This window comes from Phaenicophaeus curvirostris, chromosome 17 (assembly GCF_032191515.1).
Source record: "Phaenicophaeus curvirostris isolate KB17595 chromosome 17, BPBGC_Pcur_1.0, whole genome shotgun sequence".
Classification (NCBI taxonomy): domain Eukaryota; kingdom Metazoa; phylum Chordata; class Aves; order Cuculiformes; family Cuculidae; genus Phaenicophaeus; species Phaenicophaeus curvirostris.
The window spans coordinates 8,541,761-8,556,178 of record NC_091408.1 but is presented as its reverse complement, the minus strand read 5'-3'; the positions used below and the strand labels follow the sequence as shown (position 1 = coordinate 8,556,178).

The following is a 14,418-nucleotide window of genomic DNA, read 5'->3' as shown; positions in this document are numbered from 1 at the left end:
TATAAACCTAAAATGTTTGCTTCTTCAAAGGCTTAAGTTGCTGTTGCCATGGCTTGAATCAAGGATTCATGAAGGCTGTGAAGAACCTGCGACTCATAATGCCTTGGCCAAAATCTACATTGACAGTAATAATAATCCAGAGCGATTCCTTCGTGAGAATCCTTACTATGACAGCCGTGTAGTTGGCAAATACTGTGAAAAGAGGGACCCTCATCTGGCCTGCGTTGCTTATGAGAGGGGGCAATGTGATCTGGAACTCATAAAGGTTAGCAAAACTGCATTTATAAACATGGTAAAGAACTGCTTACTGCCTGCAGTGGAAGCCTTGCTGGCTATTTGTCTAACACTTGCAGTCTCACTCAGGAGTTGAGGTAGACAGGATTCTTCTATGTGGAGACAGTAATTTTTTTACTGATGAGAACTCCAATGCTGTGTGCCTGAACTAAAATTGTGTAACTTGGCTTTAAGGTACCATTCGTTTTTTTCATCCACTGATTCTGCTCAAAATCAAATTGGTTATTGGGCCCAGCTAATGAATATGCCAACTGTTAAATCTTTTTTTAATTTGGGGTTTTTTTGTTTGTTGGTTTGGGTTTTTTGGTTTTGGGTTTTGTTTTTTTTTTAAATGAGCTTTGAGCCCTTGATCAGCAGAAGGAATAGGCTGCCATCTAGTCAGTCTCTACAGCAGAATGAAAAGCTTCCCTGAAACTAGAAGGGGAGCTGTAATTTTCCCTTATTGTGGTTGACCCTTAGAGTTGCTCCAGTATGAAAATAAATGTTGACAGTCAAACTGTGAGGACTTACCCAGATAGCGTTCCCCGCCTATCTTAAGCTTGTTGATTCCTAGAACCTCCCTCAAGGAAGTTCAAGGGCAAGTGAAATTCTCAGTGTTCTCCAACCACATCCTAATCTCAAACTGAACACCAGAGCTTAATGCCAGATAGTAGTGCTTGTGCCTGCTGAAGAAGAAAATGTTTTTTCTCTACCTGCACATAGTGTATGCAAGGAATGTCAGCAGTGGCAGCTTGTTTTGCCCTGTTTGAAAGGCAGTAAATGCTGTTCTCTGGCGAAGCCTACCCTGGAAGTGTTAGAATGGTGGTATAATCTAGGCTTGCTCCCGAGAGGGGATGATTTTCCAGCCTGAAGCAGCTATTTTTGTGGTAATACCTCTTCAGTAACCATAAAAACATACCAGCTGGCTATATTTGGCTTTTTTTATTTCAGGATAAAGGTGGCTCCAAATTGTTTTGCTAGGAAGTTTTCCTAGGATAAGCTTGATTGTCTTGGTTAACCATACCAGTTTCTTACCTGGCCTGATGTTCAGAGCAGGTGTTACTGGCTACAGAGAAAATAAATCTTCATCCTTAAGAACTACTCTTGAGACAGTGTTCCCTTCTAGAAGAGAGCTCAACTCCTGCAACTAATAGATGTACAATGTAAAGTGAAATTGTCTGCTACTTATTTGCTTACAGCAAGGTACTTGAGATTGCAAGAGCTAATTTGGATACATACTAACAAAACATGACCTCTTGTTAGAAGACAGAACAGGCCTTCAAATTTTTACTCTTCTAGTTGGAATTGAAACTAGTGATACTAATAGGATTATAGCTCATAACTCTTTCTTGCTGCACTTCTATAGGAAATTTCACATTTTTCCCCTACCCGTAACATTTTAACAGGGAAATCCAAGCCACTTGCTCCTCTGAACACTTCTATTGTAAAGCTAATGACACCAAATTTGTAACCAATTTCTAGCTTTAAACACCAACTCCCTTCCTCACTTCACTACTTCACACTGCCCAGGCAAGTGGCTCCCTTTCTAGATTTAAAACTTAAGTTCTTCAGGCTTCTGCAGGTCTTCACTTCAAACAGAAGCAAATAGTTACTGTGAAGCCACTGTCACAGTATTTGTGTCGGGCAAAACCACGAGAAGCTATAGAAATTCTGCTGGAGACCTGCTCCATGAGCCTTCCAGATCAGAGGTTGGGTAAGAACTTGTCTGTGGCGTTTAGCATTGGTCAGCATTTAGTTCTAGTCAGTCTTCTAGACTGTGATTAATAGCTAGTTAAACCTGTCTTGTGGCACTAACCCTTAATGCTAATGCTGATATTTGTAACTTCTTCAGGTCTGCAATGAAAACTCTCTGTTCAAGAGCGAGGCTCGCTATCTGGTGCGCAGGAAGGACCCTGAACTCTGGGCAAATGTTCTGGAAGAAAACAACCCATTCAGACGGCAGCTTATTGACCAGGTACAGTACAAAGGCAAAACTTCCAGAATGAGTTGGCCCCAGAAATGTCTCAGACTTTATGGACCATTAAAGTAGCTGTCTTCTCCCACAAGGTCCCTTGAGGCCCCATCTCAAGCATACAGGAATTTCTAAGAGTTTGAGTGGCAGGTCTGACCTCTTGGTCAGAAAATTTAGTTACCAGTAAGATATCTGTCCTGTAGAGTGACCTACCTCTAGTGAATTTGCTCCCTGTAGAGACCCACAGTGTAACTTTAATAACTATCTAGTATAGACTTAGTACTTTCTTGCTTTTTGTGAGAAGATAATAGATATCAAAGTTCTGGGGTCTCAATTTCTAGTCCACTGGAATAGGTTGGCAAATACCTCATGGGGGAATAACACTTAAAATTTCCCTGCCTTCAAATCCAGGTTGTGCAAACAGCTTTATCGGAGACACAGGATCCAGAAGAGGTTTCTGTAACTGTGAAAGCTTTCATGACTGCTGATCTGCCTAATGAATTGATTGAGTTATTGGAAAAAATTGTCTTGGATAGTTCTGTATTCAGTGAACACAGGTAAGAGGAGAGCTTGGTCCACGGCTTTACCCTGTTGGGTGCCTTTGTTTAGGCTGTGAAGTGACCCAAGTTATTTGTAGGCCTCTTGGCTACATGACCCTAAGCACTCAAATGTGTATAATCAAGTGAAAAAGCAGAATTTAAAGTGCTCTGTGATTTAATTTAATTTAAAATTAAATTAATTTAATATTAAGCTAATTCACACTATGCAGTTTGCAGTGATGTATTGAGAAAAGAGAACACTGATATTGATATGCAATTCTGTTTTGAAGGCCAATATCAGTGCTTCTGAATCTGGGGGTGAAAGGCTGTTGCTAATGATGGCAAGCGGGTATATTTTTTTGCATGTACGATGCATGTCACTTAAGCAGGTGTTACCATGCACTGCTTATAGCTTCTGCCTTCTGTTAACTAAAGGAATCTCCAGAATCTACTGATTCTCACTGCCGTTAAGGCTGATCGCACTCGTGTGATGGAGTACATCAATCGACTGGATAACTATGATGCCCCAGATATTGCAAACATTGCTATCGGTAACGAGCTATATGAAGAAGCCTTTGCTATATTCAGAAAATTTGATGTTAATACGTCAGCAATTCAGGTAAGGCATGGTTCCTGCATGAAGGTATAAAATGCCAGTAACAGAGGATGGGAAGGGTACTGTTACATTATTCCTTGAGGAGCGATTGTCACTTAAATCACAGAAACTTAAGAGTACTGTTCCCATGCAATATCAAGTTGCAGGGAGAAGTGGGATTATTTGCAAAGAATGGCAAAACAAAGTCAAAATAATGACTTGAGAGGTTGATCTGCTCAAAGTAATATGAAAATGTTGGGGTATTGCACTGTACGCTTGGGGTGTGTAGGCTGCCTTTGATTCGGAGTGGCTGCCTTGGAGACATGTACTTGAAAAGGGCAGGAGAAGCAAATGCTACTAGACGTTATGTCTGGGCCAGTATTACTGACCTCTGTGAGGCAGAGGAGAAACAATAACAGCAAGAGTCTTATTCTCACTGCTGCTACTTTGTTGGACAGAAGAGACTTCTAAAAGCAGTGAGCTTATATATTGCTTACACGGTACAGTGTATGCTCTTGAAGGAAGAGTTCTATTGGAGGGGGCAATGTTACAGTTTGGAATTTTAACTTGCGACTTCAATTTCAAACAGGTGCTGATTGAGCACATCGGCAACTTAGATCGTGCTTATGAATTTGCAGAGAGATGTAACGAACCAGCAGTATGGAGCCAGCTAGGCAGAGCACAGCTCCAGAAGGACTTGGTGAAAGAAGCCATTGACTCCTATATAAAGGCAGATGATCCATCTGCCTACATGGAAGTTGTTCAAGCAGCAAATCGAAATGGTGAGGCAAAGTATTCTCCAGCTTAAGATTGTTTGAATATGAGCTGAGTTATTGCATCTGCGTTGAGCAGCAGGGATTCTTGAGACTTAAGAATTCTGTTTCATAGGAAATGGGAGCAGTTAATACATGGAATGGACGAAATAGTGTTTAGTAAGGTTCCTATCAACAGCGTTGTCTGTGTTGCTATACCAAAGACAGATCTTCCTATGGAGATAATTCAGAGATTATCCTCTAAAATACAGACAATTACAATGTATTTCTTTGTCTATGGCAGAACTGCCTACCCAACTGGATTGTAGAATAGTTGCAAGAAGCTTAAGCTTAGGTGGAGGTGGCGCAGTGTTTGGCAGGGAATTCCATAACTCAAATGCAAATGGCTTAGATCCTTAAGATTATGAATAGAAACTGTTGCTAAGGTGGGCAAGGTACACAGTACAGAGTGACTAAACAGGGGATCTTGAATATCTATTCTCTCTTGAAGATAACTGGGAGGACCTAGTCAAGTTCTTACAGATGGCGAGGAAGAAGGCTAGAGAGTCTTATGTAGAGACGGAACTTATTTTTGCTTTGGCAAAAACTAATCGCCTGTCAGAACTGGAGGAGTTTATTAGTGGCCCTAATAATGCCCATATACAACAGGTATGTCTTGATCCATTGTTCCTATGTATGACTTGCTTCTTAGCTGACTACTAATTCTTGCTGGTACTCTTGTTTGTCTTGGACTCCTAATGCAGGTTGGTGATCGCTGTTATGAAGAGGGAATGTATGAAGCAGCAAAACTGCTCTATAACAATGTATCTAACTTTGCTCGTCTGGCATCTACCTTGGTGCACCTTGGGGAGTATCAGGCAGCTGTGGACAGTGGCCGCAAAGCCAACAGCACAAGGACTTGGAAGGAGGTAACTTAAACTCATGTTTTTTCAGTCTGCAGAGTGTGCTCTACTGTCACTTCTAAGCATGTTGCTTTGGAGCATAGACTCCTTTGCTCTGTCAGTTTTGTAGGAATTATGGAAGTGTTAATTCGTAACTGTGTATACATATCTCCAATAGTAGCTTGTTAACTGTTTCTAGCTACAGAGTATGTCTGTAGCTTCATAAGCTGTCCTCTTGCCTAAGATAAATTTCAAAACAGTGTAACATGAATGGCAGAGATGTTAATTCCAAAACAAGCATTATGGAAAAACATATTTTTGGAACTATAAGCCTCAAATTTGGTAAAATTTTGCTAATTAACTCACCCTTTAATATAAGGAGATTAAGGAAGCGTTACAGTATTCTTCTGTTAACTGTTTGCTAACTCTCATTACAGGTATGCTTCGCCTGTGTGGACGGAAAAGAATTCCGCTTGGCACAGATCTGTGGCTTACACATAGTCATCCATGCTGATGAACTCGAAGAGCTGATCAGTTACTATCAGGTTAGATCATTGTTAATATCCTGGAAGACTTAAGACAGTGTACTTGTGTCTGCGGGTAAAGTGGTCACAGATAAAACCTGATACCCTGCAGGGCTGATGTTTGAATTCCTTCTTCCTCCATTTCCCAATAGATACATGCATATTTTTTTTTCATTCTGTAATAATTGGAAGGGTGATAGTTTTCACTGTCCGTTGTTTTAAAGTTATGTTGCCTTACAAATCGAAGTACTGTCATTTGATGAGAAAAGCAAAACAAGTTCAGTTGAAGTAAATATGTATTTTAGCAAGATTTAAGTGCCAGCTGGTCATGAATTTGCAGTTAATCCTTATTTTCCTGACATTCAGGATCGTGGCTACTTTGAAGAACTTATTGCCCTTTTAGAAGCTGCTTTGGGCTTAGAGCGTGCTCACATGGGAATGTTTACTGAACTTGCCATCTTATACTCCAAATTCAAGCCTCAGAAAATGAGAGAACATCTGGAACTCTTCTGGTCTAGAGTTAATATTCCAAAGGTAGGCAGAAAGGTATTTACACTGCAAGTGAAGGTGGGAAGCTGTCAGTGAATCAGACTGACTGATTTTTTTTGTTTATCAGGTGCTCAGAGCTGCAGAACAGGCTCATCTCTGGGCAGAACTTGTATTCCTCTATGATAAGTATGAGGAGTATGACAATGCAATAATTACTATGATGAATCATCCCACTGATGCCTGGAAAGAAGGGCAGTTTAAAGACATAATTGCCAAGGTAAGTGACTAGTGAACTGCATCTAAGTGCTGAAAGCTGCTTTCAGAAGAGAGGCAAAAATGTGCAACAGAATTGCTGTTCAGAAAATGAGTTTGCTTAGGCTGCTACTGTCTTGTTGCTGTACTTAAAAGAACTTCCAATAAGTTTAGCACACAGAATTAGTCTAATCTTACATGGCTTGTTCTCTGCTGTGCAGCATGTTCTGTCGAGTGGCAGCAGCTAGCCCAGAATGTCTTCAGAGACTGCTCAGGATCATAGGTCACAAGCAAGAAGCGTCACCTCTTTAACACCTTTGAGCTGACTCCTGTCTTAGTCTGAGGCTGTGACTGTTCTTGAAAGATCTCTGCAAATGTTTCCAGCTGTTTCAGGGGGATAATTGTGGTGCACAGTCCTGTGAATTCAGCAGTAAATAGGGAATTGATGAACAGATAAGATTCTTATTGGTATTATGAGTTTCAAGGCTTAGACTTGTTAAGTCTACAGCCTTTACTTTAGAGTTCAACAAATGGTCACGTTAACTCTAGTGTCTGTGTCAGGGTCTCTTAACTGTGGGTGGGTTGGTATTGTTTTGTGCTACCTGTGATAATTTGTGACTTCAGTATGTGGCAGCCAATGACACAAGAAGCAGTTGTATGGCTGAACTGGAATTCTGTATGCAATTGTAACGCTTCTGGCCTCTAGAAGGAAACTTAAGCTTTTAAATAAAAGTCAGATAAGCCTTGTGCCAAGTTAAGTGATCCAGACTAAGCACTTTAGACTTACTTGTGTTTGAAGTGCTAACTAGTGTCTAACCATGCAGGTGGCCAATGTGGAGCTGTACTACAAAGCCTTGCAGTTCTACTTAGACTACAAACCTCTGCTGATCAATGATCTCTTGCTTGTATTATCTCCACGACTGGATCACACCAGGACAGTAAATTTTTTCTCAAAGGTGAGTTTGGGAGATAGTCGATGAATGAGAAATCTTCTTGCTCAAGTAAAGCTGCTCCAGTCTCTGGCTGGAAAAAAAGGTTGATGTCTGTCAGGTGGCTTTGTCTACACTATGAAGGACTGAGTAGTAGCCCAGTCCTACCTTGATATGGGAAACACTGAAAGAGTTAGCATAACTGGTCTAAGAGACTGTTTTGTTTCTAGCAATACAGAATGCTTAGTCATGAGGGATCCTGACAGTAAGCACAAACTCTTGTAATAGCAAGTGGGAACCTGTTGCAGGAGTATGAAGTATCAGAATTGGTGTACTTAATCTTGTTGGAAACGTCTTAATTCCAGGTTGATCAGCTCCTTCTAGTAAAGCCTTATCTGCGTTCAGTCCAGAACCACAACAACAAAGGAGTTAATGAAGCTCTAAACAACCTTTTAACAGAAGAGGAGGATTATCAGGTGAGCCCCACAAAACAGATTGCTAGGTCTGAGGTATGCTCCTCTTTCTCCAACAAAAAGAGGCTGTAGCTTGGTTGTTTCCTAGCTGACGGAGTAATTCCCTTGAGTAGAAGACAACTTCTACAATGCGATGGTAGTGAGAGTGGAGTCAGGCCCCCTGTGGGCATGAGTCCTGAGACACCGATGGCTTGCAAACAGAGCAGATGCTGTAGTTTTTCTCAAAAGAGCCTTCATAAAGGTCAGAATTGGGTATGTACTCTACTGGGCAACACTTCTGTGAACAGATTTGCTTCTGACCACATTGGCTGATATTTGGAAGACATCCTTTGTCTTCTAAAGGTAACTAGCTCTTCCATTCTGTCAAGCGAAGTCAGTGGGACCAAACAGCAATTTACTTTTAAGAGTCATATTTTGGAGAGATGCATGAAACGCGCAGACTAAACAACCCATAGGCATGTTATCCAGCTGGCAGAAGCTAAATCCTTTTGTGCCATGCTGAGGCAAGTATTACAATAGAGAAGCATCTAATACCATCTGGAAACATGTGTCACAATTCTCTTTCCAACAGGGTTTGAGAGCTTCCATTGATGCCTATGACAACTTTGATAACATAACGTTGGCTCAGCGCCTGGAAAAGCATGAACTAATTGAATTTAGGCGTATTGCAGCATACTTGTACAAGGGTAACAACCGCTGGAAACAGAGTGTGGAGCTATGCAAGAAAGACCGTCTGTATAAGGTGAGTTAGTGCAACCTTCCTCCCTGACTGTCAAAAAATAATCTGAGGTATGAATCGTACAGCTCCTGGATAGTGAATGTGTTTTGTTAGTTTCAGATCTGGAATTCTAGTCTTAGCCCTTCACTTGAAGTTTAAGAGAAGACTCAGAACAGAATTGTTTGCAACTTCAAATGCTTATTTTAAATTTAATTTCATAATATTATCGTGTGCTTTGAGATCTGTCTATATCAGTCAATGGCATCTGCACAGTTTTGCACATCAATATGGAACATTTTCCATAGAACTGGAAACTTACACCCTTGTTAGGGTCCCGTTGAAACATAATTGCAATGGTATGGTCTTCAAACACGTAGTGAATTCACATGGGTCCATTTTTGACTACTCTGTAGGAGAGCTGGCAGATAGGCTTCTGTCTTGCCACACAGCAAGCAGTTGATGTGGTAATCTCTTTTGGGTAATCCTTAATATCTAATGATGATGTAGATGGGATACTTGAAATTTCGATTGTTTATCTTCTGTCCTACAAAACTAAGCAAAAATCTCATGAGGCCACTTCAAGTACTTACAGAAAGCTAGTTAGATACTTGTATTAATATTATCTGTGTTGCCTCAAAATAGGAGGGTTTAACTGAGTTTATGTACCATAGCTTGGCTCCTACAGAACATGCCTGGTGTTGCTGGAGACCTGCTTCCTGGTGTGCCAAATACCTGGCTTGTCTAGCTAGCAATAACATGGACATAAGGTGTAGAGCAAGATGCTGACAGGCAAGGGTCAAGCTTAACTGTTGTTCTGCTCTGTAGGATGCTATGCAGTATGCTGCAGAGTCCAAGGACGCAGAACTAGCTGAGAAGCTGCTTCAGTGGTTCCTGGAAGAAGGCAAGCAGGAGTGCTTTGCAGCCTGCCTTTTCACATGTTACGACTTGCTGCACCCAGATGTAGTCCTTGAGTTGGCATGGAGGCATAACATCATGGACTTCGCAATGCCTTATTTCATCCAAGTGATGAGAGAGTATCTTACCAAAGTGAGTATTGCGTAGCCTCAACAGTTAACACTTAGTCTGCTGGATGATTGGTATTATGCAAACCAAAGCTCTTTGCACATATTTGGAATATTATTGTTCCTCATGGACGAAGTCTTCTAATCTAAAGTTCTGTGGATTTAATCACTTCAGGCTAGCAAAATTTGTAAGTAAATGCATTGGGACTTGAAAGAGATGTAGTTAAACTTTTGTTTTTAACATTGGACATAAGCAACTGTTACTCATTAAAATGAGTAATATAGAATTGACTGTTTCAGATTGCATCTAATCAGACATGTTAAGTATTCCCCTCTGAATTTTCTTGCAGGTTGATGGGCTGTTCTATAAGGTGACGCTCTGATTTCAAACTCTTTGTGTTCATTTGTGTTCCTTAATATCCTAGGACTCTTTTACAGGAATCTAGCTGTAGCTTCTGCCAGAAGAGCAGTGTAATTTAGCTCTAACGCATTTCCTGTTCACTTTCTAATGCTAAAAGTATAACTATTCACAAGCAACTTGAAAATCCAACCAGACTTTGCTCCTCATAGTGGAAAACTGAGCTAGTGATTAAGGAGGACTTGAGTGTTTGGTTCCTCTTCAGTAGATTACAGATCCCTTCTGACAGGGAAGATGTTGTTCATAAGTCAGCAAAAGCAGTTGCAATGTGACAGAATCTATTCTAAGTGCAAATCACTTGTTATGCTCTAAATTACTGAAGTGTCCAATCTTTTAGGCATGGTGAGTTTGAATAGTAGAATAAAGCTTTTGTAAACTTCTTGACTGTTAGCGTGATGAAAGTACTTGCACAGATCTTAAACTCGTCCTCCTCCTTTTATTCACTGAGATAAAATTTGCTACACAAGTTCACCTGAACTCTTCCATATGGGGTTGAGGTCTAAGATTTTTAAACTGCTGGTTGGATTTACAAGTAATCACATGTACTAAATATGAGATAACGTGCCAGAAGGGAAATCTGCATGGTGAAAGTGGTTTACAGTGGAACTAATTTAGTCTGAATTAACTGCAAAAATGAAATTAGAGAATGGGCTTTATAAATGTGGTCTGTCTAAAATTGTCACGTAACTAACTCCAGAAGTACAGAAGAGTAGACTTACCAGCGAGGTGTGTATGTCTTCCAGAACTTACAGTTCTTTTATATGTAAAAAGATGTTAAGCACAGAATAGCTTATATCTCAGAAGGAGTCAGGCACACGAAGTATGATGGGACTCATTTGGAAGCCTTTTGAACAACTTCTCTTCTGGGCAGTATATCATGCAGACATACAGGCTTTCCTGGAGAGCTGTTGTTGTGCCTTCTTCAGGGTATCTGCTCAGCATGCCTGCCCTTTCTCCAGTAGAGGGAGTAACTGCACTTCTGTTCGAAGTTCCTAAATGCTTTAGGGGCACTGAAGAGGAAAGCCTAATCCCAGAGAGTGGAAATCCCAGTCCATAAGTAGAGCAATATAACTAGTTTGCAACTGGTAGCTCTCAATTGCTCTGATCTGTGGTAATGTGGATGCCAATATTTAGTGTTATCCTGAAGAGCTGGTAGGCTGACAGCTGAAAATGAACCGGTTAGACCTACTGCCACTCAAGTTATTAATTTGAGTTTCAAACTTCAAAAAATCCAGGCCACTTAAACACAGATCGAGGTAACATAGTTAAAATATAAGACACCTCTCTTGTAGCACTTTTCAGACCAGAAGTGATTCTTACAGTGGGTAAGGAAGATAAGTAGCTGGAAATACAACATTGGGCTGAATGTAGGTTTGCCCAGGATGTTAGTACCGTCTGTATCTGGATGTGAAGCTGTGTGGTTTTCTGCCTTGCAGTATTCAGGCTAAGTCCTGATGGTTCTCTTGTGGAAGATATAGCTTCATAACCTGAGAGAAGGAAGATACTGTTGCCTTCTCGGTTTATTCCCCCTGTCCCAACTCAAAGTTGTGTTTGGAGCTCCTGTATTACTGTAGCACTTCCACAAATGAGTTTGGCATGAACAGAGCTCTATTTGGCACAACACTGGCATCTGTGTAAAGCTGATACTTACTAGACCACTTTCCATGGAGGTTCTAGAGTTTCCTTTAAAAGAGGTCTATGTGTGAGTACTGATACCATTTAAACCAGTATTCTGCAGCCTGGGTTAGATTCTAGTCCTAGATAGATCAAACCTTATGGATCTGGAATATTTGCAAATATCTGGATGCTTTCATTGAAGGGAGGAGGGCTTGCGGGTTAATAGATAACAAAGTAGATTTGGCCCATTTGGAATGATCCTTGGAACTGCAATCTGACAGCTGGTTTTCTGGGTCATAGAGTTACCAGTAAGTAGAGCAGACCCCTGGGAAGTGCTTCCCTTGAAGGTAATGGGGATCTTTCTCAACTGCATTTGACAGCTATTGCAATAAACCTAAAGCAATGGTGAGCACAGGTTTACAACATAGCTCCCTGGAAACACACAGATTTTCATAGTCTCCAACCTGGACTAATGAAAGGAACACTTGATAGCTAAGGTACCAGGCCTGAAAAAACTCACACGATGGTGCAATTCCTAGACAAGACCTTCATACATCTCCTGTTCACTTCAATGTAGGTGGATAAACTTGATGCTTCTGAAAGCCTAAGAAAAGAAGAGGAACAAGTAACTGAACCCACTCCAATAGTATTTGGTAGGTGAAAGACTTGGTTTTAATTCATTACATCTATTGTCACTCTGGTCTCTCTCTGTGGAGGTAACTTAAATGACTACCTCCAGTCAGAGTTACCTAATTTCAAATAAACAGCAAAACAGTTGTCTCTGCAAGATGAACTGCGTGAGTTGTTGAAGTGACATCTCACTCAGTACTTCTCTCCAGCTAAAGTTGCTCCTCTTACATGTCTCAGAACTCTAGCTTAGGAACAGTCTTTCAGTATGGTAACGGGACAGGAGATACCAAGGTGTGCAGAACACCAGGAATAACTTACAGCATGCAAATTCTTCCTGTTATTCCTGTTTGAGAGGAATGTGTCTGCTTTCTGCTCTTCCAAGTAGAAACGCAGACTGGCTTTTTAGCTCACCCATTTTAAGACATGTGCAGTCAAAAACTGTGCTACTACTATAGAAGCCCTTCTGAAGAGGCATTCTGCTAACAAGTACCTAGAAGTGGCTGGTAAGGGAAGGATGTGACTGGTGCACTGTCCAATGTAAATGTTAACCCAAATTTAACATATGCATGAGGCATGTGTGTTCCTTGTGATGAAGACAAATCTGTCAAGGTATGTTCAGGCCTTTTGCAACACTCTTCAGACTGAGAGACCTAACAGACCTAACTGTTTGTTTGAATTGCTTTACTTTTCAGTTCTGACCATGCATGGGTTAAATAGGATCAGGTTGTTTGGCTTTCAGTATAGTCTCCTCAAAACAAGTTGTGTTTATCATGCTTTCAAAAACAACTGATACTCCTCTTCCCTCAGTCCTGCCTTGCTTTTGTACTTTTCCTGGTAGCAAGAGCAGATGGCTTAGGTGCCCGCTCTGTGCTGCATGTTGAGTAACAGCGTGACCTGCCAGCGTGTGCTTGCACAGTGGCTGATTTTTAGCTAAAGCCTCAGTCTTGTCTCATAGTACAGCTAGCGTTAGGGAAGTCTGGGTTCTTAAACTAACTCTCCTTTTTTTTCTCATGCTTTTCTAGGCCAGCAGTTGATGTTAACAGCAGGCCCCAGTGCAGTACCTCCCCAGGCAAACTTTCCATATGGATACACAGCACCAGGATTCACCCAGCCGCCTGTTTATGGTTTCAATATGTAACTAGCTCTCTGACAGACCTTCACTGTCTCTGTTCTCTTCCTTCCCGACCTTTCCAACTTCTCCAAGAAGTGTACAATGGTCCTAAAGGCACAGATGACCTTCTGTTGGCTGAATACGCTGCCCAGCTAAGTGAGGAGACTTCAACTGGATGCCTGTTAACTGTTATTTATTGATTATTGTCCGGTTACATTTCAACCTCTGAAAGGCAGCTTTTGTTAATGACATTGTGAGACTCTAGTCTGAAGTTAAGGCACTATTTCACTAACTCATATAGCAATAACTGCTTGAGGCTGGGGGAAGAGAGCATATTTTTCTTTCTTTTGCGAAGCCCATTGAAGGCAACTGGGAAATTGCCTGGCATCAAGCTGTTAAAGCTTTAGCTGAAGCTACTGAAGTAGCAGGGTGGTTAACAATTCAGTAAGCATCTCGTTAATAATGAATTGTTGAAAGCTTGTGTACATCTGACTACCCCATTTTATTTGCAGTCTTTCATGCAAAAGAAAATGGGCTTTCTAATAATTGTGCTCTGAATGTTTAGAGGAATATTGGAAGAGTTTCCTTTTCTGGACAATAATGCTGTTGGAGTCTGTTCTATATTTTCTGGAGTAGATCTGAGACTTGAAGAAAATAAATCCTCTCATGCCAGAGAGCAAACACTTCCCAGATCCTTGTTGTTTAACAAGAAGAGAGCATGTTACTTGTTGACGTTAAATGGTACTAAAGGAAACCTTAGCTCTGTGTGGCAAGTGAACGTAGGAGTGTGCATGGCTGCCAAAGTACTGGAGATGCAAGAGCACAGCGTCAGGGTTGGGGAGTGGGACATACTGCTAAAATAGGGAGGGCCATAATCCTGACTTTTTATTTGCACCTTTAACCGATTTTGGCATTGGCTTCCTGCCACACCATGTCCTGACCCTGCCTGGTGGGCAGAGGCAGCACCACCTCAGTTAGCAGGGTGCAGGGACTCAGTTCTGCTATGCTGCAGTAGTACCAACGGTGTGTCCATCGCCCACCTTTCTTTGAGAATGCCAACAGGGATGTATTATTACTTTGTGCCACTCACATGTATCATTAACGTTTTATGTACTTAGATAACAATGTATAATTTATGGTTATGAATCTTGTGCTAATCTTGAATATTATAAAAGTCCAACTATAAATGTAAAACTGCAGTA

The 14,418-nt window shown here is 41.1% G+C and overlaps 1 protein-coding gene across 3 annotated transcripts in view; it reads left to right on the top strand.

The window, feature by feature from the left end:
• Positions 1 to 14,418, top strand: part of CLTCL1 (clathrin heavy chain like 1) — a 35,736-nt gene extending 21,318 nt beyond the window's left edge. Inside the window, exons 17-33 of one of the 3 annotated variants that reach the window (XM_069871201.1) lie at positions 31 to 265; positions 2,126 to 2,248; positions 2,657 to 2,802; positions 3,220 to 3,403; positions 3,969 to 4,161; positions 4,643 to 4,800; positions 4,896 to 5,060; positions 5,471 to 5,578; positions 5,924 to 6,091; positions 6,174 to 6,323; positions 7,123 to 7,254; positions 7,593 to 7,703; positions 8,272 to 8,442; positions 9,244 to 9,465; positions 9,791 to 9,811; positions 12,053 to 12,128; positions 13,128 to 14,418. In XM_069871201.1, the coding sequence (XP_069727302.1) occupies positions 31 to 265; positions 2,126 to 2,248; positions 2,657 to 2,802; positions 3,220 to 3,403; positions 3,969 to 4,161; positions 4,643 to 4,800; positions 4,896 to 5,060; positions 5,471 to 5,578; positions 5,924 to 6,091; positions 6,174 to 6,323; positions 7,123 to 7,254; positions 7,593 to 7,703; positions 8,272 to 8,442; positions 9,244 to 9,465; positions 9,791 to 9,811; positions 12,053 to 12,128; positions 13,128 to 13,243 (2,479 nt within the window). In that variant the 3' untranslated portion in view covers positions 13,244 to 14,418. The remainder of the gene's footprint in view (positions 1 to 30; positions 266 to 2,125; positions 2,249 to 2,656; positions 2,803 to 3,219; positions 3,404 to 3,968; positions 4,162 to 4,642; positions 4,801 to 4,895; positions 5,061 to 5,470; positions 5,579 to 5,923; positions 6,092 to 6,173; positions 6,324 to 7,122; positions 7,255 to 7,592; positions 7,704 to 8,271; positions 8,443 to 9,243; positions 9,466 to 9,790; positions 9,812 to 12,052; positions 12,129 to 13,127) is intronic. The other 2 variants (XM_069871202.1, XM_069871203.1) reach the window with 2 other exon arrangements.